This window comes from Lepidochelys olivacea, assembly GCF_965140295.1.
Source record: "Lepidochelys olivacea isolate rLepOli2 genome assembly, chromosome: 9".
NCBI lineage: Eukaryota > Metazoa > Chordata > Testudines > Cheloniidae > Lepidochelys > Lepidochelys olivacea.
The window spans coordinates 33,026,806-33,052,205 of record NC_140419.1 but is presented as its reverse complement, the minus strand read 5'-3'; the positions used below and the strand labels follow the sequence as shown (position 1 = coordinate 33,052,205).

At 42.5% G+C, this 25,400-nt stretch overlaps 1 protein-coding gene across 3 annotated transcripts in view; it reads left to right on the top strand.

Annotated features, from left to right (window-relative positions):
* Nucleotides 1-606: 606 nt before the first annotated feature.
* The window catches only part of RASA2 (RAS p21 protein activator 2), a 110,346-nt gene continuing 85,552 nt past the window's right edge, over nt 607-25,400 (top strand). For all 3 annotated transcript variants that reach the window (XR_014712966.1, XM_084639015.1, XM_084639014.1), the window contains exons 1-2: nt 607-797; nt 20,175-20,292. Coding sequence is in view for 2 of the 3 variants with exons in the window: in XM_084639015.1 (XP_084495141.1) it covers nt 734-797; nt 20,175-20,292 (182 nt within the window). In the remaining variant the exon portion in view is untranslated. The remainder of the gene's footprint in view (nt 798-20,174; nt 20,293-25,400) is intronic.

Below are 25,400 nucleotides of genomic sequence, written 5' to 3'. Positions count from 1 at the left end.
GATGGTCCCTGCCCTGAAGCGATTACAATCTAAATCTATGAGCACCAATTGCTGGACACAACAGGTGGTGGGGGAGGGTGTGACGCGCCAAGGAAGTAATGGGATTACTTTAGTTTGTTTACAAGGCACCTATTCAACGTGCAGCCTTGGGGTCAACTCAAGGCAAAACCCAGCCCAACCCACTACAGATGTTTACTTCGGAGTGGAAACCATAAACTTCCCCACAGTTTCCACTAGAAGTCCCTGTACCCCGTCCTGCCCCCAGGACTCCCACTCGCCTCCCTCGTTCAAGCCCGTCCAGCGCCCGCCCACCCTCGCCACGGCCCCACTAGCCCACGCGCGCTGAGTTTGGGCATGGATGGAAGCCCCGCCCAGCTCTCCTGAGGGCGGGGCTGTCACGGGCCGCGGGCGTCACTGCACGGGGAGGCTCAGCGTGGCGAAGAGACAGGAACTGCCCCACCCCGGCATCAAAAGGGCAGCGGCTTCAGCAGGGCTGAATCGCCCGCGCGAGAGAAGGAAATGCGTATGTGTCTGCCGCTCTGCTGTCCAATGGCAGAAGCGGGGCGGGGCGGGGCGGCGCGGCGAGGCGAGGTGCCGCCTGCTGGGGCCTCCGCTCCTGCCGCACTAGGGAGAGGGCCGTAGAGGGGACGGGGAGCAGCCTCCTCCTCCTCCTCCTCTTCTTCTCTCCTCCTTGCTAGTGCGCAGCGCAGGTGGCGGCGGCGGCGGCGGCACTATGGCGGCCGAGGATGGTGACGGCGAAGGGGTCCGAGTGCTCCAGAACCTGCGGGGGAAGATCTGTGAGTGAGAGAGTCGGGAGGGGAGCAGGGCCTGGGGAGGGGCCGGCCGGGCACGGCCACCAAGGGGGCTTTTCTGCTCTGGGCTGCCGCACTGAGTCACCTCTGCTGTCCTGGAGCTCCCTCCCTCCCTCGTTCCTCCCCATGCGGGAGCTGTCCTTTCTCCCCGGGTTCCCTTCAGTCCGCGCCCTCTTCCTGCCTCTTGGGGCCGGCTCCTGCCCCGGCGTGTGGGGCGGCGGTGGCTGCGAAGGGGGAGAGGAGGCGTCTCGGGGTGGGCGGCTTTTGCTCTGCTCCGGAGGACAAGGGGTGTGAGGGCTACAGGCAACTGGTATCTTAATGGAGGTGCTAACTAGGTACGGTAGGGGATAGGCAGCTGTGCGGGGTGGACATGGATACGGGCAGCTCTGTGGGTGTGGGCACGGGTGTGTGTGTGTGTGGAGGCCTCGGGGTAGGCATGGGCACAGGCACCTCTGTGGGGTTGTGGCATGGTGTGTGAGGTGCGGAGGCCTCTGGGGTGTGAAGGGTGAGCATGAGCACGGGCAGCTCTGTGGGGTTGGGGTGGTCTGGGTGTATGTGGGAGCCATGGGTTATGGGCTCTTGGGTTTGGGGGGGTATGGGTGGGGTGGCACTGGGGTATAGGTAGAGGACATGGGATTGTGTGGGCATGTATGGAGGTTGTACAGGGGTATGAGTGGAGGACTTGGGAATGTGGGGGCAGGGTGGGTATGGATGGGGGTGGTACTGGGGTTCACTCTGGGTATGGGTGGAGGCCTCTGAGTGTGTTGGAAGGTATGGCAAGCATGAGTAGGAGATCAGCGTTTCCTTCTGGAGGTGGTGGAGAAAGTGTTGGGATGGGTTGCTGTCTGGATGTATCTCTGGCAAAGGAGTTATTGAGGCTGCGAGCTGGGTGGATATGTGCAGAAGAAGCTGGTAGTAAGAGGGAGGGAGGGAGTGAGTTATTGGGGTAAGGCCCTGTATGCAGTTCAGAGGGACTTGGTGACGAGGTACATGACTGACGCATGCATAGTCAATTGGCACTGTGTAAGTTGTTCCTGGGAGGAATGGGTTTCTGTTTGAGAGCCGAGAATTAGTTATTGGGAGCAGAAATGACACATGCAGAGGAAATGGACATGTAGTTGAGGGTGCTGTTGAGCAGTTGAGATGCTGCAATGAGTGCATGTTTCAGTGAAGCATTTTTTTTATGCCAACAAACAAAAACTCAGCTCCACAAAACCCTAGGCATAAGAGTCTATTTGTCAAGCAAATCTTGCGAAATTATTGATGTAGCAGGAAGTTGGTACAAGGCTACTCTGGAAATAGTAACTTGTGTTATTGTGGGGTGGGAGGGGAGAGAGAGAGAAAAAAAGAGTGAGTCTGATTTTTGTTGGTGGGTGAGGAAGGGCTGTCATAGCTAAAAATGCATAAGTTCAGTAACCTGGTAAATGATGAATGCCCTAAGACATTGCCTATGGGTGGGGGGTAAGGGGGGGAGGGGAAGAAGAGGGAGACGATAATGTGTGATGCGACTGACAAGGACTTCAAAGCAGCGAAGAGAAACAGGATGTGTGGTGGCTTCCTGAAGGGTTATCAAAATGCATTCATACAACTCAAATGTAACCCATTTATTTCCTTTCTCACGCATTTAATCAATCTTTTTCATAAAGTAATTCATGAGAGTGAAATGCAATATAATTAAATTTGGCAATGGAGTAGAATTAAGGATCTGTTATAAGTATGTTTGGATTTATCAGTGTTAACTCAAATGGTAAAATACAAACTAATTTAGAAAAGAATTCTTCAATATAACATCCAATTCTGCAAAATTATTTGATTTTTTTTCCTCAGGGAAAATGTTATACTATATTAAAATTCACTTCTCTTTACGAAACTTATTTTTATGTACTTAAAAGATGCATGTAGAGGGCTAGAACTGTAATTACACAGAGGATTCTTGATTTATTTGATCTGTTTAGGGGTTTTATATATTCACAAGAAATAATTCTTCCGCTCTACTCTGTGCTGATTAGGCTTCAACTGGAGTATTGGCGCCCAGAAATGCACACACCTTTTAGAAAAAATGTGGACAAATTGGAGAAAGTCCAGAGAAGAGCAACAAAAATGATTAAAGGTCTAGAAAACATGATCTATGAGGGAAGATTGAAAAAACTGGGTTTGTGTAGTCTGGAAAAGAGAAGACTGAGAGGGGACCTGATAACAGTTTTCAAGCACATAAAAGGTTGTTACAAGGAGGCGGGAGAAAAATTTTTATTGTTCTTAACCTGTGAGGATAGGACAAGAAGGAATGGACTTAAATTGCAGCAAAGGAGGTTTAGGTTGGACATTAGGAAAAACTTCCAAACTGTCAGGATGGTTAAGTAGTGGAATAAATTGCCTAGGGAGGTTGTCTAACCTGCTTTTAAAATCACCAGTGATAGAGATTCCACAAAAACCTGTCAGGGATGGTCTAGATCAGTGGTTTTCAAACTAGGGGCGCCACTTGTTCGGGGAAAGCCACTGTTTGGCTGGGCCGGTTTGTTTACCTGCCGCGTCCGCCGGTTCGGCCAATCACGGCTCCCACTGGCCGCGGTTCACTGCTCCAGGCCAATGGGGGCTGCGGGAAGGGTGGCCAGCACATCCCTCGGCCCATGCCGCTTCCCGCAGCCCCCATTGGCCTGGAGCGGTGAACCGCGGCCAGTGGGAGCCGTGATCAGCTGAACCTGCGGATGCGGCAGGTAAACAAACCGGCCTGGCCCGCCAGGGGCTTTCCCTGAACAAGTGGTGCCCCTAGTTTGAGGACCACAGGTCTAGATAATATTTAGTCCTGCCATGAATGCAGGGAACTGGACTAGATGACCTCTCGAGGTCCCTTTCAGTCCTATGATTCTGTGATATGATATATGCATCTCCATGGTTTGTAAGCACCATATGGGGTAGACACTTCTCTTAGCTTTTGATTTCTATATTTCATTCTGTTAATTAGTTGTAATACAGAAACATAATTTGTGATATCTTGGCAGTTTAACTGATTTTTTTTTCAGTAAATATTTGAGAGATCATTTATTGTCAAATATTAAAGTCAGGAAAGATGTAATTTAAAAAAAAAAGATATAATTAGGTTGAATTTCCCATTAAATTATATTTTGAGTAAAGAACATACTTTAAAAGAACCCAAATGCATTCTCAAACTTGATATTAAAGTCTGAATTTGACCTTTGTCAATGGAAGACCAGGTCATGAGGATAGGATAGTGTTCTGTGTGATTGGGGAGGGTGAGAAAAAAGGGAGGAGATAGTATTACTGAAAGGCTGTTGCCTAGTTTTGCATGCTCAAGAGGCAAAATCTCAAGGTTTGGTTAGGTTTTAGAATTTCTCTCGATTTCAGGTGTACGTAAATTGGTTCAGAAGTAAAGCAAAAACAGCTTTTTCTTGTGATATTTTGGTACCACCAAAAAAAGAACAGGCATGCTTGTGGCACCTTAGAGACTAACACATTTATTTGAGCATAAGCTTTCGGGAGCTACAGCCCACTTCATCTGATGCGTGCAGTGGAAAATACAGTAGGACGATTTTATATGCACAGAGAATATGAAACGATGGGTGTTACCATACACACTGTAACGAGAGTGATCAGTTAAGGTGAGCTATTACCAGCAGGAGAGAGAGAGAAACTTTTTGTAGTGATAATCAAGATGGGCCATTTCCAGCAGTTGACAAGAACGTGTGAGGAACAGTATGGGGGAAAAATAAACATGGGGAAATAGTTTTACTATGTGTAATGACCCATTCACTCTCCGTCTTTATTCAAGCCTAATTTAATGGTGTCCAGTTAAGTGTTCAATTATCTTGAGCCTCATAGGATCACTTTTGAGTCTTTGTGGGATGTAAAGCAGAGAGTGACTTTTATTTTATTGAAACCAATATATTTATTCCTGATAAAAAGAAAAGGAGGACTTGTGGCACCTTAGAGAGTAACAAATTTGTTAGTCTCTGAGGTGCCACAAGTCCTCCTTTTCTTTTTGCTGATACAGACTAACACGGCTGCTGCTCTGAAACCATCTTATTCCTGATGATTACCCTCCAGATTTTACCTGCAGCTAATAACACCATAGTTAGAAGGGCTTTACGCCATGGAAGACCTGAGGATATTTCTCCTCCAAATCCAATTACCTCTCACATGTATTTGATGATTAGAAAGTAATATGTGAAATTCCTTAAGATTGGTGTTGAAATGAGTTTGTTTCCTCTCAGACCATATGTTCTTAATTCACCCCACAGGAACTGAATTTGATGGCAGTCATTTACATGGCAAATAAACTCAGTATTATAACTTGTCTGCAGGATTCACAGAATACAGAGAATACAGTTTGGGAATCTGGGTCAATAGGTGTAGCCCTTTGAGAGAAGAGCTGTTTGCAGGTGAACCTGATGGAAAGAGGTGTGGTCATTGCCATGTGGAAGGAGCATTGTAAGCTGGAAAGAGGTGAAGGCGGGATAACTGGGGTGAAGCTGGACTTTACAACCAGGGAGAGGACGAGTTGGGATGATAGTGTGTTGGAAAAACTTCTTATTGTGATGGTAACTTAGAGTTTGTTTTCCGAAGTGAGTACTGAATGTTTATATTGTATCGTTACTCTTTTGTTTACATTGTTATTGTTCCTTCCAAATTTCTGTGTTAACCTTAAATTTCAAACTTTATAAAGGAAATCTCCATTGTATTAGTTTGTGTCTGCCTGTCTTCACAGTTGGCATAGCCTAGTTGAGGCCCGGGTCACTGCAGTTGGCATCATGAACAGGATAGGAAGAATTCAAAACAGGAGATAATCATCTTAGAACAACAGGAGTCAGTCACAGGGTAACGCAGAGGAAAGGTCGACAGGAGGGCAACTCTCTTACAGACACCCCAACCATGCTATATTTCATTGGCGCATCCTTGTTGCCTAGATTTTTTTTCTAGAGGAGACTATTAGGGAATTTAAGACAGTGCTTCAGCTGATGCTCAGATTGCGTGAGCTGCCAGAAAGACAGAAAATAGAGATTCTGCTGGGGCAATTAGAGGATGCAGCTAAAAGGGAAGTGCGGACATGGCCAGAAAATATAAAAGGGACTGTAGAACAGGGTATTTGGAAGGCTAGGCTGTATGTTTGACATTCATACCTTGTCAAAGCTGAAGCAGAGGTGGTTCTGCGCAGTCTAGAGTCCAGCAGAAAGTGTAAGGGAATACACGTTGGAATTACAAGAGACTTTGCAAGCAATAGAAAAGTTAGAACTACTTGAAGTCCAAGATACTAATAAAATGCTGAAGGGCAAATTTGTTGAGGGACTGTATAAAGATACTTGATGGAGGGAACTATAACTAAAGATCCAGACATTTCCTTCTAGACTTTAAGGATGCTATAAAACTTCTGGGACATAGAGAACCACACAGGACAGTTGAAGTATGTCCACAGCATGGATATAAATGTGTCATTGCCTTGTGGCCTGGAGATGGTGGGCACTGTGTGATGCAGGCTAGCCAGAAATCGGAGGATGGTAATTCTGGAATGGAAGATACTTTTTCAGAGGAAAATTTTAAAAGGGATATAGAGGATTTGAAGAAAGCACTCCTTCACATAAGGAGAGAAATTCAAATAGAGTCTCATATGTTGAAACAGGAGCTCCCGGCACCTAGACAATAGAAATGCAGGCCCCAGGGAGTCAGAATGGGCATAGGATAACAGATAAGTTTGATGATGATGGCAGCCCTATTTGCAGAAGATGCAGTGAGGTGAGACCTATAGAAAGGAGGTGCATGTCTCAAAATTCTAATGCCATGTCTTGAAACACAACGTCTCAGCAAAGGAGGGTGTCAGGTCTCAGGAAGACAGAGAATAGACCTGAATGACCAAAAGGGCAGGCTACTGCTATGGGGAGCTGTCCGACTGTGTTGGTTAAGAATAATGGGATAGAAACATAGGCCTTGCTGGATGTTGAGTCTCAAGTTACCACCTTATACAGCTAATGTTTTAGGAAACATTGGACTCTCAATTGGTTGTTGACTTGCAGGAACAGGGTGAAATTGGTAGCCAGAAATGGTTTGGCTAGCCCACGTGTCGGCTATATAGAAGCTGAAATTCAAATTGGAACTAGTAAATACCAGATCAAGTTTTTGTGTGTTTTTTCGGTACTAATGTCAACAGTGATTGTTTACTCCCAGTAATCATTGGTATCAATCTACTGTAATATAGTTACAAGGAGTGTTGCAAGTATTAAAGGATCGGGGTTAGCAGCTTCCCTCACCAAAACAAAAAATGTAAGTAAACATATGCCAAGTTATCAAAATTTTGCCAGTCAGTATGGGAAAGTGAGAATAGAATATCTGTATCCCATCAAGCAGCACCCAAATACTGAAACCATTCAAATTTGTAAAACAAAAGTTGATCTACAGGGTCAGATTGTATTGCTTTACAGAAGCCTTCTTTGGGTAAAGAAGGAGATGCCATAGTGGCAAAAAGTCTTTTCACAGTGAAAAAAGAATTAGTACCAGTTAAGATTCTGAATTATGGGGTCAGACCTATGACACTATACAGAAATCAGGTGGTTGGGCATCTGATGCATATAGGTTGGGAAGACATCGTGGAGCAGTTGGTCAAAATCGTTCCCTAATTGGAGGATGTATCCCAGAGGGTATGGTGTGCTGTATCTGGGTGACACACCAAAAATCCAGATGATGTTGTGAGAGAGCTGCTTCATGTTTCTTAATCAATTGTACTGATCTTTCTATCTGCTCTGCAGGTGCTGAAGGCATTCCCAAGTCTGTGTCCTTCGTCCAGGTGTAGAGATGTATCCCACCATCCTGGATCTCTTGTCTGCAGGTGTCCTACTTCCCCAACCTGTTCTTTGGGCTCCAAGATATCTTCCCAACCTATGTGCATCAGATACCCTCTGCTACCAATTCCAATAGACCATTAAGAAAGTTTCTTTTGGATTAGGATGAAGGAAAAAATCATACAGTGGTGTCAAACTGTGAAACTTGCAACCTAAAAAATAAAGTTGTTAGTTCTGATAGAGCTTCCTTGCATCCTATTGATAGCAATGGTCTATTGGAATTGGTAGGATTAGATCATTTAAAATTGGAATATGGCAGGGATGGAGTTACATATGTGCTTATCATGAAGTTTGTGGTGGAGGTTCCCATGAAGGATTTGTCTTCTCAAAGTATACCCCAGGCCTTCTGAATATGTTTTGCAAGGCTTTATGGATACACAACAGAAGTGTTGAGAGTCAGGGAGCTGGGTTTGAGTCCCAGTTGTTAAAGAACTTTGTACGCTTTATTAGAGAGGCAAGATGGGTGAGGTGATATCTTCTGTTCGGGAGAGAGGATGTGACTACACAGCAGCAAGACACCTGCGGTTGGCCTAGGCCAGCTGACTCAGCTTCATGGGGGTTGGGCTGCGGGGCTGTTTCGTTGCTGTGTAGATTTCTGGGCTCCGGCTGGAGCAGCAGCTGACACCCCACCCCACCCTGGCCTCCTCCCCTCCCTGGCAGCGGCCGGAGCAGCCCCCAGGCTTGCCCTGCAGCTGGTGCCGTGGTTCTCCCCCTTTTCTCCCCCCCTACCCACAGTGCCTCCCCCCTAAGATTCAATTGGGTATTTATGGCATAAGTCATGGACAGGTCATGGGCTGTGATTTTTTTGTTCCTTGCCCGTGACCTGTCAATGACTTTTACTAAATTTGTGATTAATTTGTATTAGTAATACTAATTGGTATTAGTAATAAGCTATAAATACAGTGTCCCTGTTCAGTCCATGGTTTTTGGTATTTAGCAGAGTAATAAATTTAAGCTCTCAGGCTCAACTTTTGAAAGTGCTGTGCAGAGTTCCTTTGAGGATAACTAGTAGGTCAGATATAGAGTGATTGCTTTGTGAAAAGTGTTCACCCACAGGTGATAAGGTGTTTTTGTTTTTTATCATTTTCCTCTGTGAGCTCATATATAAGAGTGTAGTGATTATATGGTTTCCCCACATAATTATTTCTGGATTTAGTGCACTGGATGAGGTTTTCCGTATGTTGTGATAGACATGTGTAGGACCCATGGATTTTGAAAGATGTGGGGGGTGTTGATCATTGTAGCAGTGGAAATATGTTTGCAGGTTTTATATTTGTTCAGGCAGGGTCTGGTGCCCCTTTGAGTTGATGTGTCGTAGTCTGTGGGAAGCTTGCTTCCGATGATGAACTTAGAAAGGTTGGGTTTTTTTTTTTTTTGGTTTTTTTTTAAGGCTCGAAGAGGGGGTTCAGGATTGGGTCTCCATTGAGTATGGGTTGTAGTTGTTTGATGCCCAGTATAGGTTCCAAGGTGGGGTGGTAGGCAACATCTAGGCATGTGTGTTCAGAGGGGGTTTTATTTCTGTTCTGAAGCAAGTTCTTTTGGGGTATTTGGGTGGCTTATTCAGTGACGTGATCTACTGTTCTGGTGGAGTGTCCTTGTTTGGTCAATGCAATTATAAGTGCGTTAAGATGTATATTTTGGACTTGCTCCTGAGAGCATATTCTGTGGTATCTGAGGCCTTGTCTACATTGACGCTTTACAGCGCTGCAAATTTCTCTCTGAGCTGTGAAAAAACACCCTCCCTGAGTGCTGCAAGTTTCAGCGCTGTAAAGTGGCAGTGTAGACCGTGCACCACCGCTGGGAGCCACTCCCCTCTTGGGGGTAGTGTGTGTTTTTTTTTTTTTTTTTTAACACAGTGCTGGGGGAGCTCTCTCCTTGCGCTGGTGCTGTGACTACAGCATTTTAACGTTGCTGGTGAAGGCATACCTTGAGTATCTGGATGTAGATTGGGGTGGTTATTGGACCTGTAAAGGTAGGTGTAGTGAGCCATGAGTTTCTTGTATATGGTTGTGTGTAGGGTTCCATTATTGAAGCTGATTGTGGTGTCCAGAAAGTTGATGCTAAGATGGGAGCATTCCAGAGAGAGTTTAATGGATGGGTGGTGCTTGTGGCAGTTGTAGTGGAAATCTATGATTGAGTTTAAGCAGTCTGTCCAGAGGATGAAAATACTATCCATGTGTCTCAGGTATATAATTGGTTTCGTGGTGCATTTTGTCCAGTAATTTTTCAAGGTAGCCTATGAAGAGGTTGGTGTATTGGGTAGCTGTCCTCGTTCCCGTGGCTGTTCCCATGGTTTGGAAAAAGTGTGTGGTGTTGAATGTAAGTTTGCTGTGGGTGAGGATGAAATGGATGAGTTTGGCAGTGTGTTTGGGGTGGATATCTGAGGGTTGTCCAGTGTCTTGTAAAAATGATGGCATAGCTTCCTGCCTCAAATAGTGAGGGATGTTGGTGCATAGGGAAGTAACATCCATGGTGGTAAGGACAGTGTTCTGAGGGAGGCTGTTAGTATTGCGGAGTTAGTGGAGGAAGTCAGTTGTGTCCTAGAGGAAGCTGGCCCTTTGTGTGGTGAGTGGTTGGATACTTTATGGCAGTCATAAAATGAAAACCGCATATTATCCGCAGACAAATGTGTGAAAAAAATTAATCCGATTATAATTGGAATGATTCGCAGTCTGCAGTGGGAGCAGAGGCTGAAGTTATTACCTGAGTTAATTTATATCTATAATAATTCAGCATATTGCAGTACAGGTTACAGTCCTCTACTATTTGATCTTCAGTAGACATGGAAGGTTGCTGATGGACATAGAATTAGGGGTTGAGACAGTGGAATATCCTTTATGATGATCACATACTCAGACATATTAACAAATGAATATGGCAAGAACCCAAGTGGAATAGAATATGGGAAAAGCTAAGGCCCAACAAAAAGAATACTATGATATACCACCCAGTGCAGAGCCCTTGATAAATGGAGAAAGCGTCTGGTTGAAACACACAACGGGTGGAAAGTTAGATAACAGATGGATGCCCGAGCCATATATTGAGACTGATATCCCCTAAGCAAATTTACCTGAATACAAAATGTGAATGGATTCTAATGAGCAAGTGACTAAAGACACAAACAAGAACCTGCTGAAACCTTGAAGGTTTGAAGTAAATATCCCAGTGAAAGTAGCAACTCACAACCCTGAGACTGTGCATGAGAGGCAGGGTCACACTCTTGATGAAGAGAGTTATGTGGGGTTCTAATAGACCAATGTGTTTTGATACCATGGGAGACTCCTGTAAGCAAAAACAGCGTGGTATCGGAGACGGGGAAGATGCTGCAAATCCCCAGGCAATCTGTGAGATCAAATCTTGGGATCCCTCTAAAATGATTGATTCAAGAAGTGATTGGAATAGAAATACTGGATCCCTAGGAGTGGTAGAATCTGCTAAATGTACATTATAGTAAAATGTAAATAGTTTAAATATATAAAATGGTTATGAGTGTAGGGGTATGCATGAGGACATATACCGTTAATGGAGTGTGAGTGTAGTAACCCTGGCCCGGGCACTAGCACCTGCTTCAGCTGTGGTGCAGCATCATAGAAGGCTGTCAGGGGGATGGGGAGAGCCAAGGAGAGGGCAGCTAGAGCTGGAGAAGGGGCTCAGAATCTCCCAAAGGGAGCAGGTGTAAGGTGGTTGGAGAAGGGGGCAAAGATAGGTGGTGTTGGATGAAAAGGAGATTTGCTGAGGAAGCTGCACTGTGGAGTGTTGTGTGTAAGGAACCCAGCTGTGAGGGGCACAGAGCATATGACTGGTGAAGTTGACCACTGGGATGCTGACAGAGGGAATATGGTTTGGGCGCTCCAGGTGAGGAGCTGTCAGTCACAGGTTGACCTGCTAGAAAAAAGTGCAATCATTGCAGTGACCAAGCAAAGGAGCATCGTAAGCCAGAGATAGGTGAAGGTGGAACAACTGGGGTGAAGCTGGATTTTGCAGTCCTGGAGAAGAGAAGTTGATTCCCTCTTGGGGTGACAGTTTGTTGCTGAAGAACTTCTTTTATTGTGATGATTTATAGTTTTCCTAAGCGAGTATTATTACTAATATTCTGTTTATATTATAAAGGGGGAAAAAAACCAGAAATTTGGCAGGAACAATAATATAAATTTTACGGTTATCTTTGTGTTGACTCATGTCTGCCTCTCTTCCCAGTAGCCATAGCCTGGCTGAGGCCTGGCTCACTGCATTACCTCAGACGAGACTACATTTCAGTAGTGGATGTAGTTCAGTGCTTTTGGATTCTTTGGAATTAAAGGTGTTATGTTTAAATATTAATTCATTTAAATCTCCTTAATCTGCCATGTTTAGAGGAAGCATTGTGCATTGCATGTATGTATGATACCCACAATACTTTCTGCTGAGTGAAACTGATTGTAATTTTATAATTCTAGTCTGTCTTACTCATTAGTAGTCATTCTATATCTTCCTCTGCTTGATCCATTGCAAATGCATGTCACTTGATAAAAGGATTCCATCATTCTGCTTGGCTAAGATGGCTCATTAGGTGCTGAGTATGGACTTGTTGGTTGTTTTGCTGCAATACCTACATTTAACAGGTTAAGGAACTAGTAGATGAAAGCATGTACTGTCTCATGGATGTTGCAGTTTGGCCAAGTAATCCACCATCTGTGTCCTGTATCTGATGTATTTTTCCTTTGTGTTCTCCCTTTGTCTTTAGCAGCCTCTGGGTATGTCTGCACTGCAATTAAACACCTGCAGCTGGCCCATGACTCGGGCTTGAGCTATAGGACTGTAAAACTGTGGTGTAGATCTTTGTGATCTGCAGGTTTATAGCCCCCCCACCCCAAGTCAGCTGACATGGGCTAGCTGCAGGTGTTTAATTGCAGTGTAGACATACCCTGTGTGGCTGGTGAGGGTAGCTTGCTTTCTTGGTGTTTTCTGTGCTCAAAGCTTAGAGTGGTACTGGCAACGGTGCCACTGCATACCAGTATGTATGGGAACTTCTTTTCACTTTTGCCCAGTTCTGTGTGGCTTGGAATCAGATAAGTCCAGTACTTACGGCAGGCCTTCACACCACTGTGCCTGTATACTATTGCACCGAACACCATAGCAGGAAACGCATTCACGAACCACAGTAATGGTAAGTATGCTAACGCTGTGCAAAGCAGTACGTATTAGTGAACAGGAAATAATATAGAGGGTTAGTATTTTGGGGCTCTTGTTTCTATGTGCTATGTTGTAGGGAGCAATGTCGTTGTTTGTGTAGAGTTGCCATCTGACTGGAGGCACAACCACTTTGTTATCCCACATTTGTTGTTCCCATCTTCTCTGATCAGCTGTCACATTTCAATTGCCACAGAACTTGGCAGAGAACCTTCAATTGCCACAGAACCTTGGACTCTAACGTTCCACCTGATTCCTGTCGGGCCCAGTGATGGCTGAACCTGGTCTTATTCTCAACAAAAAGAGCTCTTAATGATGCTTGTAGCTGTTTCCATCTCCTCATGCTGACTCAATAGACATTGCAGGCTTCAGAGTAACAGAGAGAATCCCATTATATTTGTGTTGTGTGTGGGTGGCAAATGAAGGGTGTGCTGTTGTGAGGTGTGTTTGGGGTTATTTTGTGTCCTGGTTGTGGTATTGGTGGGTGGTTTTGAAGAAGTATGGCATTTGGGCCATGTAATCCACCATCTATGGAGTCTCCCTCTGGCAACTAACGAAATTGGTGCTTGCAAATTAGCTGGAGAGTAAGGGTGGTGATTTGGTTGTGTTACTTCTATGGTTCAGGACTCTTGGCATGGCATAAATGCATACCTTACTGTAGCTGTATACTTTGTCATTATAAAGTCAAAATGGCTGAAAAATTAAAAATTGGATGGTATCAGACCATGAAACCTAGTGATGATTCAGCCCAGTGATCGTCTGAACAAAAAAAGCTCTCAATTAACAGCTTTGTAGCTGTTTCCGTTGCTTCAGCTGTCTGCATGTACAGTGGTGTTTGTAGCCATGTTGGTCTCAGGCTATTAGAGAGACAAGGTAGGCAAAGTAATATATTTTATTGGAGCAACTTCAGAAGAAGAGCTCTGTATAAACTCAAAAGTTTCTTACCAACAGAAGTTGGTCCATAAAAGATATTACCTTACCTATCTTGTCTCACTAACTGTACAGACATTTTAGGCTTCAGAGTGACAGTGTGATAATCCTGGAAATGTGTAGATAATGGGGTGTTATTTCTGATACTTTGTCACAATGCTAGTACTACTAACTCTTGCAACGTGTCACTAGTATGGGGAATTTGAATTACATTTAAATGTAAAAATTAAGTTGTTGCTTAATCAGTGTTCCAAGCTTTCCCTTAATTTGATTTAATCTGTTTTATATAAAAAGTACATGATGAAGTGGGACAGCTTTAGGTACTGTGTAGGAGCAAAACCTAATATTGCTTTTATCCAAAATGCAAGCCGATAATAGCATACATTATTAGTCTGGATTTTTTTTATATTCAGTGTTTTCCCTGAACTGAAAACTTGAGTGGCTATTAGGGTGGATGAAAAATAATTTTTTTTTATTTTTTTTTTAAGGAAAATGTTTATTTCAATCAAGTAAATTTTTCTTTTTAAAAATAAACCAATTAAAGTTAGGCTGTCATAATTTCAAATGTATTTTAAGGTCTAAATGTACTAAATCTATTAAAATATTTTAAATTTAAAAAAAAATTCAACCTCTGCATGTTTGCTTCTGAAGTTTTAAAGAAAGCTAGCCACTCAATTGCTGAAAACAGCTGGAGTCAGGTTTTGTTAAAATGCTAAACGAGATTTTGGCAGCGGTAACCTTGTCTGCAGGTGCAGAATTTTCTTCATGTCAGTTTTTTCAGCTAGTTCAGTTCAGTGAGTAGTTCATTCAAAGTTGAAAAACTTATTGGGGATTGAAAAAGTAGGAAAGCTTGTTTTCCTCTTCCAATCTATGAATAAAAATTAGGTGTGAGAGGATGAGATCTGCTAGTTCTAAAATCTTGAAGGACATGGTGACTAAAAATTATTAGTTCAATTCACTAAACTGCAGAGAATATTTTGGTTTAATAAAGTCATTAATTTTAAATATAAAACATGTCTTGATAAACTTTTTTTATGTATCTAGCATATTTTAAGGTCATTTTATTTAATCATTTTGAAATGCTGTTTTTGTACATTTTAATTGAAGTCCAGTTTCCATCCAAATGTAATTTGACACACATCTTGAATAAAAAAATCCACTCGATAAATGTGATTTGCCGTTTTCCAGCATAATAAAAAAATGTAAAAAACCCCATAGGTTTATTTAGTCTTAAGTTTGTAATTATATAAGTGTGTGTATGTGTGGTTAGCTGCAAATCATCACATTTTAATGATTTCCAACCAGTAAGAATTAACTTTTCTTTAAGAAAATAACTAAAAAGTACAATCCAAAACAAGATTAAAATTGAGGATTTAAATCGAGGTTTGCTACTTGCTGACTTAAATTTCTATTAAAATTGGTGATTTCAGTCACCTTGATTTTAAATCAATCCACCTTGGTGGCAATGAAGCAAGTTTCAATTCCTGAGAATTATAAAATTGCACCTTATTTTGAAAGGCAGGTTTGGACACAATATTTTGATATTCGTGTGAAATATATCACTAAAAACATTAATCTAAATTTACCAGAAAAGCAGTATGTTACACACATTCTTTGTCCTCAATAGTTTATTTCAGACACCAGGCCAACCTGACTGATGAATTGATATTAGACAAATCAAAACAACCAAAATAAATAAAATGTTACTATACTCTGCATTTTATTTTTCACTATTTGGATCATTGTAGTATCTTTCACAAATGTGAATGATAAATTTAGCATTTTGGATGTAAATTTGAGTGACCTATTTATAATTACATTTCCGCATGGAACCACACTTCAGCTCAGTATAACCCAAATTTCTGAAAGCCTTCCTTCAGAAAAACAATTGCATTCCCACCCTGTAGAAACCTCATTATATAGCCTTAAAGGCCTACTACCCATCTTATTTTGCACATCTCACATCTTCTGATCCCCTCCATCCCCCAAAAGCTAATTATTTGATCCTTGGAAAATGCTAGTGTAGATCTTCAGAATATGCTTTCTCTCCTTACATATTTTGAGCAATAAAATAGGTAACTATGTTAACTTTCACAGCCATCCTAAGTTGTATGTATTGAATGAATGAAGATCTCTGTATTGCTTGTGCTTGCTTCACATTCTGAAGTTTGGTGTGTGTGTGTGTGTGTCTTATTTTTAGGGTGTCTTTTGCAAGTATAACAACTAGAGATTTTTTTTTTTTTAAGTCTCAGCTTTCTTTAAAAATGAAAGCTGTGAGATGGTTAAGGCAAAAAATTTAGTGAGATTCATGGAAAGGTTGAACACCTCACATAGATAATGAAAATATCTGGAGTTATAACAGCTAATGCTAAGAAAAAGCTTGGAAGGGATGTTAAACCTCATGCTTCTATGTTTAATATCATCCATAATTAAGAGGGATTAGTATGAGACCTTTATCAGGGCAGATTATCCCGTATTTGCCTATTGTGGGATTTCTTGCACTTCACTGTGAAATATCTGGTGCTGGCCACTGTTTTGAGAGAGGATACTGAGCTAGATGGACCATGGGTCTGATCCAGTGTGGCAGTCCCTATGTTCCTAAGGCAAATAATTGAGATCTGCTTGCACCATACCCCAGCTAGTCTTTCTCATGCTCCCAGGAGGATGCAGCCCACATTTATTTCACTGCTTAAAGCAGCATTTTCACAAAGTGGTTCTGAAGAGCTGTTCGGATATCCATGGGAGTACTATACAGTGCTTCATTGGGGGTGAGGTGGGATGTGGATGTAGTGGTGTAATTTTTTTTATTCTTTGGTTTGGTGTCATTTTGTTACTCACGAGTGGAGTTGTGCAAGTCACCCCAATGAGTATAAAACCTGTGTACAGCATTGTGTACCCAGTTTAGAAATGTTAACTTAAAAAAAAAAAAAAAAAACCCACTCCCTAGTCTCCCACCTCACCCCTGCTGCACCCTGCTCCATTGTAAAACAAGTCTGCTTTCATTACTATGAGTAGCTGTACAAAACTTTCAAAGAGAAGAAAATCACACATCTTAAAAACCATTAAAAATTATTTAAAATAGATTTTCCTACGTATCTTGATTTTTATTCTTCTGTGTGTGTGTGTAAATATATGTACACATACCTCACAGGCATGGAGTGGTTGCACTAGCTATGTGATGAATCATATGTATTTTGCCTTTGTTTGCCCTCTGCCCATTTAGCCACCTCTGGCATAGCTACATCTAACACTCTAAAACTCTATGCAATTTCAAAATGTCCACATACTTTAAAAAAAGGTGCCTATAATACTATAATGCAGATCTGTATTTTTTTAAATATATATATTTTTCAGAAAATATGGCATATTGAGACTGTTTTTTATATAAAACTTTTATTGGTATTTAGGATGACCTGCATAACTTGCTCTAACTGATCGAAGCATGCATGTATGTTTATTGGAAACTACATAAAATTTATATCACATCTCAGTAAAGGCACTGTCGGAATTACTAGTTTCAATTTCATAGGAGAATCTTTCTTCTCCTCAAACAGTTCTAAAAAGTTAGTTTTGATACCGTATATCAAGTGACGTTCTATCCCTAATGCTGCTTTCTAGGGCTTTCCACATCAGTTGACTGTAACCTTGTGTTCAGTATTACTTTTTAGAGTTTTATTAAAACTTATAACTCCTTAACACTTCTCTTTTTGGTGGTTTAGGTTCAGGGACACGTCTGCTTTTTTTAAAGTCAATGTAGCAGTCACTGACATTCTTGGGGATGGCTACAGAATTCTTACATTGCTGGCGAAGCACATACCATCATTGCTGTATCTAAATCCTGACCTGGAGAGATGACTTTCTGTTCCTAGTTAGTGATCACTGTGAGACAGCCAGCTGCAGTCTTTCAGGATGCAGACATTTTGTCCACTTGCAACTGGACTACGACAAGCAATAACCTGTACAAAATCTTCCAACCCTCTCTGTATAGGTAGGCACTTTTACTTGTGTGGACCTCATCACAGTAGTGACTGTATCTCAAAGATTTTTAAAATAGGTAGAAATTACAATATCTATCTTCCTTCAAGTCTGTAGGAAAAATAATCTGATTAGTTTATAGGGTTTGGGGGCACGTGTGGGTGTGAAGAACTTTATTGTGGCGTGGGGGGGGAGTCTCAGTTTCAGTGCCAAGAGGGAGACAAGACAACCAGCAACAAATAGACCAGGATGGAACCAAGCAAGGTAGCCATAAGTAGAATTGACAGAAATCAAAGTCTTTTATGACCTCTCCACTTCACTGAAATTGCTCTTATTGAAATCTTGAGTAACCTTTTTCCTGACCAAATCCCAGAGCCTCTACTGAGTTCTTCAACCTTTTGACCCCATTGACTACTTACTGCTTCTAAAAATCCTGTCCTTTATTGTCTTTCCAGGGTACTTGCTCTCTTGCTTATCTTTCTGTTGCCCTCTTTCAGAAGGTATTGGTTTTTCTCTTCCCCCAATAGCTAGGAAAATACACTGTATTGTTTCTTACAGAGAATACATTGATACTGTTAAATAAAAATTATTCACAGTTGCATACCAAATGGCGCTTCAGTGATTAAGATCTTCTATAACGAACCAACTTAAACCGGAGAGTTTGTTTAAAAAAACAAAAACAAAAAACCCTGTCAACATTTCAGCCAAATCATATATTTGTCTTATGACTTGCATCCAAATCATAACTAAGATGAGACTTCTCTAGGGAAAGTGCAGATGTTGCAGGAAGTGGTGTGTTTGAATCAGTGTGTTAATGAATCTGTGGTGGTGGTGTTTTTCTGAGTCAGTAGTGAACCATGTCTTTAGTATAGTGTGCTTTTCTGGTAGTTTCCTCCTGGATAAAATACAGCACAGAAGTCTTGGCTACTTGTGATTAATTCTTTGGCAATTTTTGAAACAGTAGGGAATGGTTAATTGGTTTCTTTATATATAATTTCCCCATAAGCTTTGATTGTGTATGGTATATTAAGTTTTTTTTAATAAAACTGCTTTACTGTGTACTGCTAAACAGTTGCCTTGTGCTATCTACGAGTAACTCCATTACAGTAGTGGGTGAAGTAATTCATGTGTGTATAATATCTTGTGCTCATTTTGGATGAAAGGTGCAATATACATTTGTAAATGGCTGGATATCAATTGCATAAATTACTTGTCTAATGGTGTGACAGGGTTTCTGGAGTGAAACCAGGACTGTGGGACCACAGCACCCTCTGTCCCACCAACCTGGGGTATCCCTCTCACTCTGATGTTGCGTCAAGCCACAAACCTCTTGCAGGTACTGCACTTACACAGACATCCGTAGGTAGGGACACACCCAGCTGAATTACTTGAATGCTTTCTCAGCCACTCACAAACCGACAACAGAGCAGCTGCAGCCAATTCTCCCCGGCCTTGCATCCCAGAACTATACTGTCTTGCACTGATCAGAAGGCTGGTCAGTGTAAGTTCATTACCCAGTCTGTCCCTCCCTTCATGTGAAGAGGACACATCACTAGCTTTTGTAAACTAAGCTGAGATTTCTAAGCATTTCAACCAAAACACACTGTTTTAGGTTAAATATAAAACAGATTTATTAACTACGGAAGGATAGATTTATTTTTTTAAAGTGATTATAAGGAGCAGGCATAGAAATCAGAGTTGGTTACTTAAGAAACAAGAACAAATTCTCACCCTGACAGATAGTACAAAAAGGTCACAGATCCTCAATACACAGGCTGGGATTGTCTTCCAGCATGGGACCACCCTCCTGCAGTTCAAAGTCTTTTTCCTCCAGATGTGTTTTCAGGTGTTGTGTTGTGGAGGGAGTGAGGCCCAGTGATGATGTCACTTCCCCTCTTTCTTTTATAGTTTCTTCCAGGTTACTGGAAATACCTTTTGCTGTGACATGGGGGTCAGTCAATTCCCCTTTGGTCAAGTCTCCATTGTCTATGTGTTCTCTCTGAGAAGTCTCCATTCTGCACAGTTCCTGGGATAGTGGATTCTTTCCTTGATGGGTATTGATGAGCTGAGCCATTAACCACTGTCTGGCTACTCCATTGTTGTCTCTGAAAGGCTGGTTGTGGTTGTTCCCAACCTCACAACATATTTCAGTAATCACACACATAGCAAAACTTCATAACTTCAAATATAATGATAGTACATACAATCCACCAGGATATTAGATGAAGACTTTTTTTTTTCAGATCAAGACTTTTTTTAAAAAAAGACTTAGTACAAAGACATATTTTGTACAAAATATATAATGATGACAGTGGTGAATATAGAGGTTCCAGGGTGCTGCTCAGGGGTAGAGTGTTACAAAAGGTAAGTCTAAGATTTTAGTGGCTGGTAACCTTTTTTTTTTTTTTCCTCAGTTTAAAATTACTTCATTGCTTATTAACAGGTGAAGCCAAAAATTTAGTGCCATACTCTGGACCCAACAAAATGAGAGACTGTTTCTGTACCATAAACTTGGACCAAGAAGAAGTTTTTCGTACACAGGTGGTTGAGAAGTCTTTAAGGTACATCTACGTTTTTAGACTTATGTTTCTGTGAAGTAACTTTAGCATTGTGCGAAATGGATAGCTTGTCTTGTGGGTTGTTGTGGTGGTTGTGTAGTGTGTTTGTGTTTTTTTGTTTGTTTTTTAAATTGTAGTTCTTAAGTACCCCCTCTTCTCTTCATAATACAAAATATTTGCCTACTTCTGTTCTTCATTCTTCTTGTTTGCTGAGTAGTATCCTATCTACTGTGTCTGTCTGTGTGGTGTATTGTGTTTTTTTTTTTAATGGGAGTTGAGGGCTGCGATCTGGACAAAACTGTCTGACTTGTAAATCTTGAGAGTAACTAAAATGAAAACAACTAGTTCAAAAGCACTACATATAGTATTTAAAATAAAGAAATGCTTAATATATACTGAAAATCATTGCACAACCAACTTCTTTTGGTAAACTGAACATTCTTCTCATTCTGGATATTTTCAAGGGAAAGAGGGTTGCACTTGTTCTTTGGTCTCTTATACAATTTACTATTTCTGCCTTCTGTATTCATTATTCAGCCTTTTATTAGAATACTACTTTGGTGTCTGAATCCTGCAGAACCTGTTTCTAGAGTACAGGAGTCAAATTTTCCCACTCAGTCTTTAGTTTTTGTGATATCTCCTTATTTGATATTGATATAACTCTTGAAATTCTTGTTTCTTGGACGTGTAACTTACGCAAACATAGTATAGTTCTTTAGTGGCTAAACCAGCCACTTTTCCGACACAAGTTACATTGGCATAAAGCTGCTGCGGTTAGTATATCACTTGTGTGGATACATACTTGGCTTCTTTCATCAGCATTCTGCATATTCACCAGTAGTGTTTGTTTTGATGCACAATGTAGTGCATTATGGGTTGATATCCGTACAACTCACCATCATGTAGTGCCCTCTTTTGGCAATGCATGGTGGGGCAGAAACCAGTCATGCAGGGATGACAAGGACTATGGGGTCAAGTCCCCATCATGCAGCTTTCTCCACCCCATAATACCATCTCTATCCAATAATTTTCACATGTATTTTGAAAATCCCACAAAGCTGCAAAGGACTTGTCACCGTCTGCCATTTCTCATAGAAGCATGGAGCCTGCACTATTGTCCTGATTATTGCAAGCATAGGACACACAATCATCCAGTATTTGGAGAGCTGCAAGAAGAGTCACGGGGAACATGACAATTTCCTAGAGGTCAGATTGCTGTGGGACAAAGCAAGAACCAATTCATGATTGTTGGTGGAATTCATGGAGCACCTGCGAACAGTGGAGCACTCTTTCTGGGCCCGAGATACGAGCACTGACTGGTGGGTTTAAATCATAATACAGGCTTGGGATGACAAGTAGTGGCTGCAGAACTTTTAGCTTCACAGGCCACATTCTTGGATTTGTGTGCTGAGCTCACCCCAGCCCTCTACTGCAGGGACACGAAAGTGAGCTGCACTGACTGCTAAGAAGCAAGTGGCAATTGTACTTTGGAAACTAGCAACACTGGATTGCTACCAGTCAGGATGTAATAATTTTGGAGTTGGAAAATCCACTGTGGGGTTCGTTGTCATACAGGTGTGTAGGGCCATTAATTATCTCCTGCTACACAGGACTGTTTCTCTCACTCTCTCTGCAGTGTGCAGGTCATAATGGATGGATTTGTAGCCATGGGGTTCCCAAACTGCGGTGAAGTAATAGATGACACACACAGCCATATTTTTGGCACCAAACTGCCTTTCCACAGAGTACATAAACAGAAAGGGCTATTTTTTTTAAGATAATGTAAGTGCTCATGGATCACTGGGGATGTTTCACTGACATCAGTGTTGGCTGGTAAGGGAAGGTTCATGGCACTGGTCTTTTTAAGAACACAGGACTGTTCAGAAAGCTACAGGTGGAGACTTGCTCTCCTGACAAATTACCATTGGTGATGTTGAAATGCCAGTAGTGCTTCTGGGGAACCCAGCCTAGCCTGGCTCTCGTGGCTCATGAAGCTGTACACAAGTCACCTCAGCACCAAGGACAGATTCAATGACTATCTCCGCATGTGTGGAATGACAATTGAATGTGCTTTTAGAAGGTTGAAGGGGCACTGGCATTGTTTGCTTTCAAGATCAAATCTCAGTGCGAAATATATCCTCAATGGTTATGCCTGCCTTTTGTATCTGCATAGTATCTGTAAAGCAAAATAGGAAAAGTTGCTGCTGGGATGGAGGTGGAGCAGCTGCCTGAGTTTGAACAGCCAGATACAATGGCTATCAGAAGAACTCAGGGATGCTTTGAAAGAGCACTTTAACAGCAAGCCATGGTAATATGTTATGATGTACTGCACTTTACCTGGCTCTGCAGTTTGGGGGGCCTGTTAGGAAGTGTATGGTGCTTAGTACGCATCTGTGACTGTAACACTGACAATGCGCCTGTTAATTTTGTGGTGCTTTATGTACATTTATGACTTACAATTCATGGGACCAGTGAGAAACAGTGTATCACAAGTATACAATCTCAAATAAGTGGGTGATTTCAATACCACCAGCTATTCTGTAGCATATGTTGGGAACTAATAATAGTGAATTTATTTCCCAAACAATAGAGGTTTTTATTGAGTAACAACCACATCAAAAATACTCCGCGTTAAAAGCAATTATATTAACACCATAACACACATTGAACAAAGATTAAAGAAGGAAAAGAAACATTCATGTCCATTTTAGCTACATATACATAAACTGTGACTCTCATAGGTTAGTATATATGAAGCTGTGGTTGGCCTTAATATCCCCTGGCGTGGAGTGAGCGTTAAGGATGTGGCCCCTGATGCCACATGCAAAGTTGAGGGGTGTGGAGATGGTCGGAAGGTGCTATACTGGAATTTTCCATGGACTGCAAAGGGAGGCAAGCCTGGGACTCCTGAAGCCATAGGTCTACAAGAGTGTGCAGTATTTGTATTTTCTGATGGAGAACCCCCATTATGTCATGTTGCATCTCCAACTCCTGGGCCTTTCTCCTGTCCACTCCTTTCCTTTTCCATACAGTCTGCAGTAGTCAGCCTCCAGACCCTCAATTCATGGTCTGATGCAGCCTTGGCTTGCAGGATCTCACTGAACATGTAATCCTGCATCCTCTCTTCTCCTTATCTCGCTCAGGTGTTCTGTGGGTGTGGAGGGAGAACCCTGTAAGCCTGTAATGGCAGCAGCTAGAAATAAAACACAGAAGTACTACTGCCATTTTGATCACAACAAAAAGCAAACGTTAAGGTTTAGAACTGCCTTCCCTTGCTCCCCTGCAGTTTTAAACAAGACATGCTTATTGACACTTCTGCTTCGGGGTGCTTGTGCCTGACACCAGTCACTGTTCCAGCCATGTAAGTATGTCCTGCAAGGGATGAGGGAATTGCTTGGTTGAATGAAACTGAGAATAGGGCAATGGCACTGAATACTGGCACCACTTTCCACAAGCTGTAGTGTTTTGTTTTTTTCTTTTAATCTGACATCTCACTCCTGACGGGAACAAAGACACAGAGAACACAGCTGCTGCAGGAGTGCTGAAGCTGCCGAGGCCTATATGCTATTAGCCTGTGTGCTGCAATGGTGTCTGCTGAAGTTATCAGTAATTGGTATGGGAAAGTGTCCTGCCACAGAGGAAGAAATAAAGCTGCTGCCCTTGAAACCTTCAGAAGAGGATTGCAGGGTATCACCATGGAAGTTTCATCGAGATCTCTCAGGAGGATTCAAGGGACATCCCTGTGTACATAAACTGCTCCAGGTAGCTGCCTCTACCCCCACGCAACTAACTTTACCTTTCTCTGTTGTACCAATACCTATTATAGTACAAGAAAGTTAATGAAAAGCCATAGCTGTGTCTTGCTAAGTTGTAATGGGAAATAAATTTACACACTTACTCCATGTTTCTTCCCCTGCATCAGGCTTGTCTGTGCTTGACTGCTGGGACTGACTGAACTGCGGTGGAGTCTGAAACAGGTCCTGGTTCATGTCGTAGCTGGGTTTTCTGCTCCCCCACTCGCATGTCCCACCTCCTCTTCATCCTTGCTGTTCACATCCGGGCCCTGTGACTCAGGCGTCTTAGAGGTATCCACAACCACATGCAGGCTTTCTGCCAGTATGGCATGTACACCTCTACCCTGATATAACGTGGTCCTTGGGAACCAAAAAATCTTACCATCTTATAGGTGAGACCACATTATATCTAGGTAGGGAGAGGAACTGCTCCCCACCCTAGCTCACCCCTCCGCCTCCTCCCACGAGTGCTCCATAGCTCCTCTTCTCCCCCCTCCCAGGCTTGCCGTGCCAATTGGAGCTGTGGCGTGCTCATGGGAGGAGGCGGAGTGGAGGTGAGCTGGGGCGGGGGGGCCACAGCAAGTAAAAGGGGGAGCGCAGAGGAACCGCTTGTGGTAACATGAATTCAGATATAACGGGGTAAAGCAGCCCCGTTCCCCGGAGTGCTGCTTTACCGTGTTATATCGGAATTCGCGTTATATCGGACCGCATTATATCGGGGTAGAGGTGTAGTTCTTTGTAAAAATAGAAGGTCTGCAGCTTGGCACTTGATCAACTGTTGGCTTTACTGGCCTTCTGGAATGCCTGCCACAGTTCGTTTGCTTTCATATGGTACTGCCATGATGATTCCTGTCATATCCCTTCTCCTGCATCTCTTGGCTCATTGATGGCCACATTTCTATGGATATGTTTGTTCTGTAGATGTTGCATAGCCTCTTCTCACAGGCCCAGGAGATCCAATATCTCCTGTCTACCCCAAGCTGCAGCGTATCTGGAGTGTGCAGCTGCCATGGTCAGCTGGGCAGTTGTGCCCAACAATGAAGAATTGCTAGGTGTGCTCGCCAAGCTGGATAATCAAGAAAAGGCACTTCAAAAATTTGCAGAGCTTTAAAGGAGGGAGGCACCTTCTGGTCTCTGTGACCCCTGGGCAGTCACGGTCACAATTGTGACCCAGGGCAGTCAGTCTGAGGCATTGTGGGACAACTTCTGGGGGACTGTTAGACAGTGTATTACCTCTGTCACCCCTACGTTTGCGCTTCATCAACCTCAATATATCGACCATGGCTCAACGCCGCTCAGAGGTTGGGTTACTTTGTC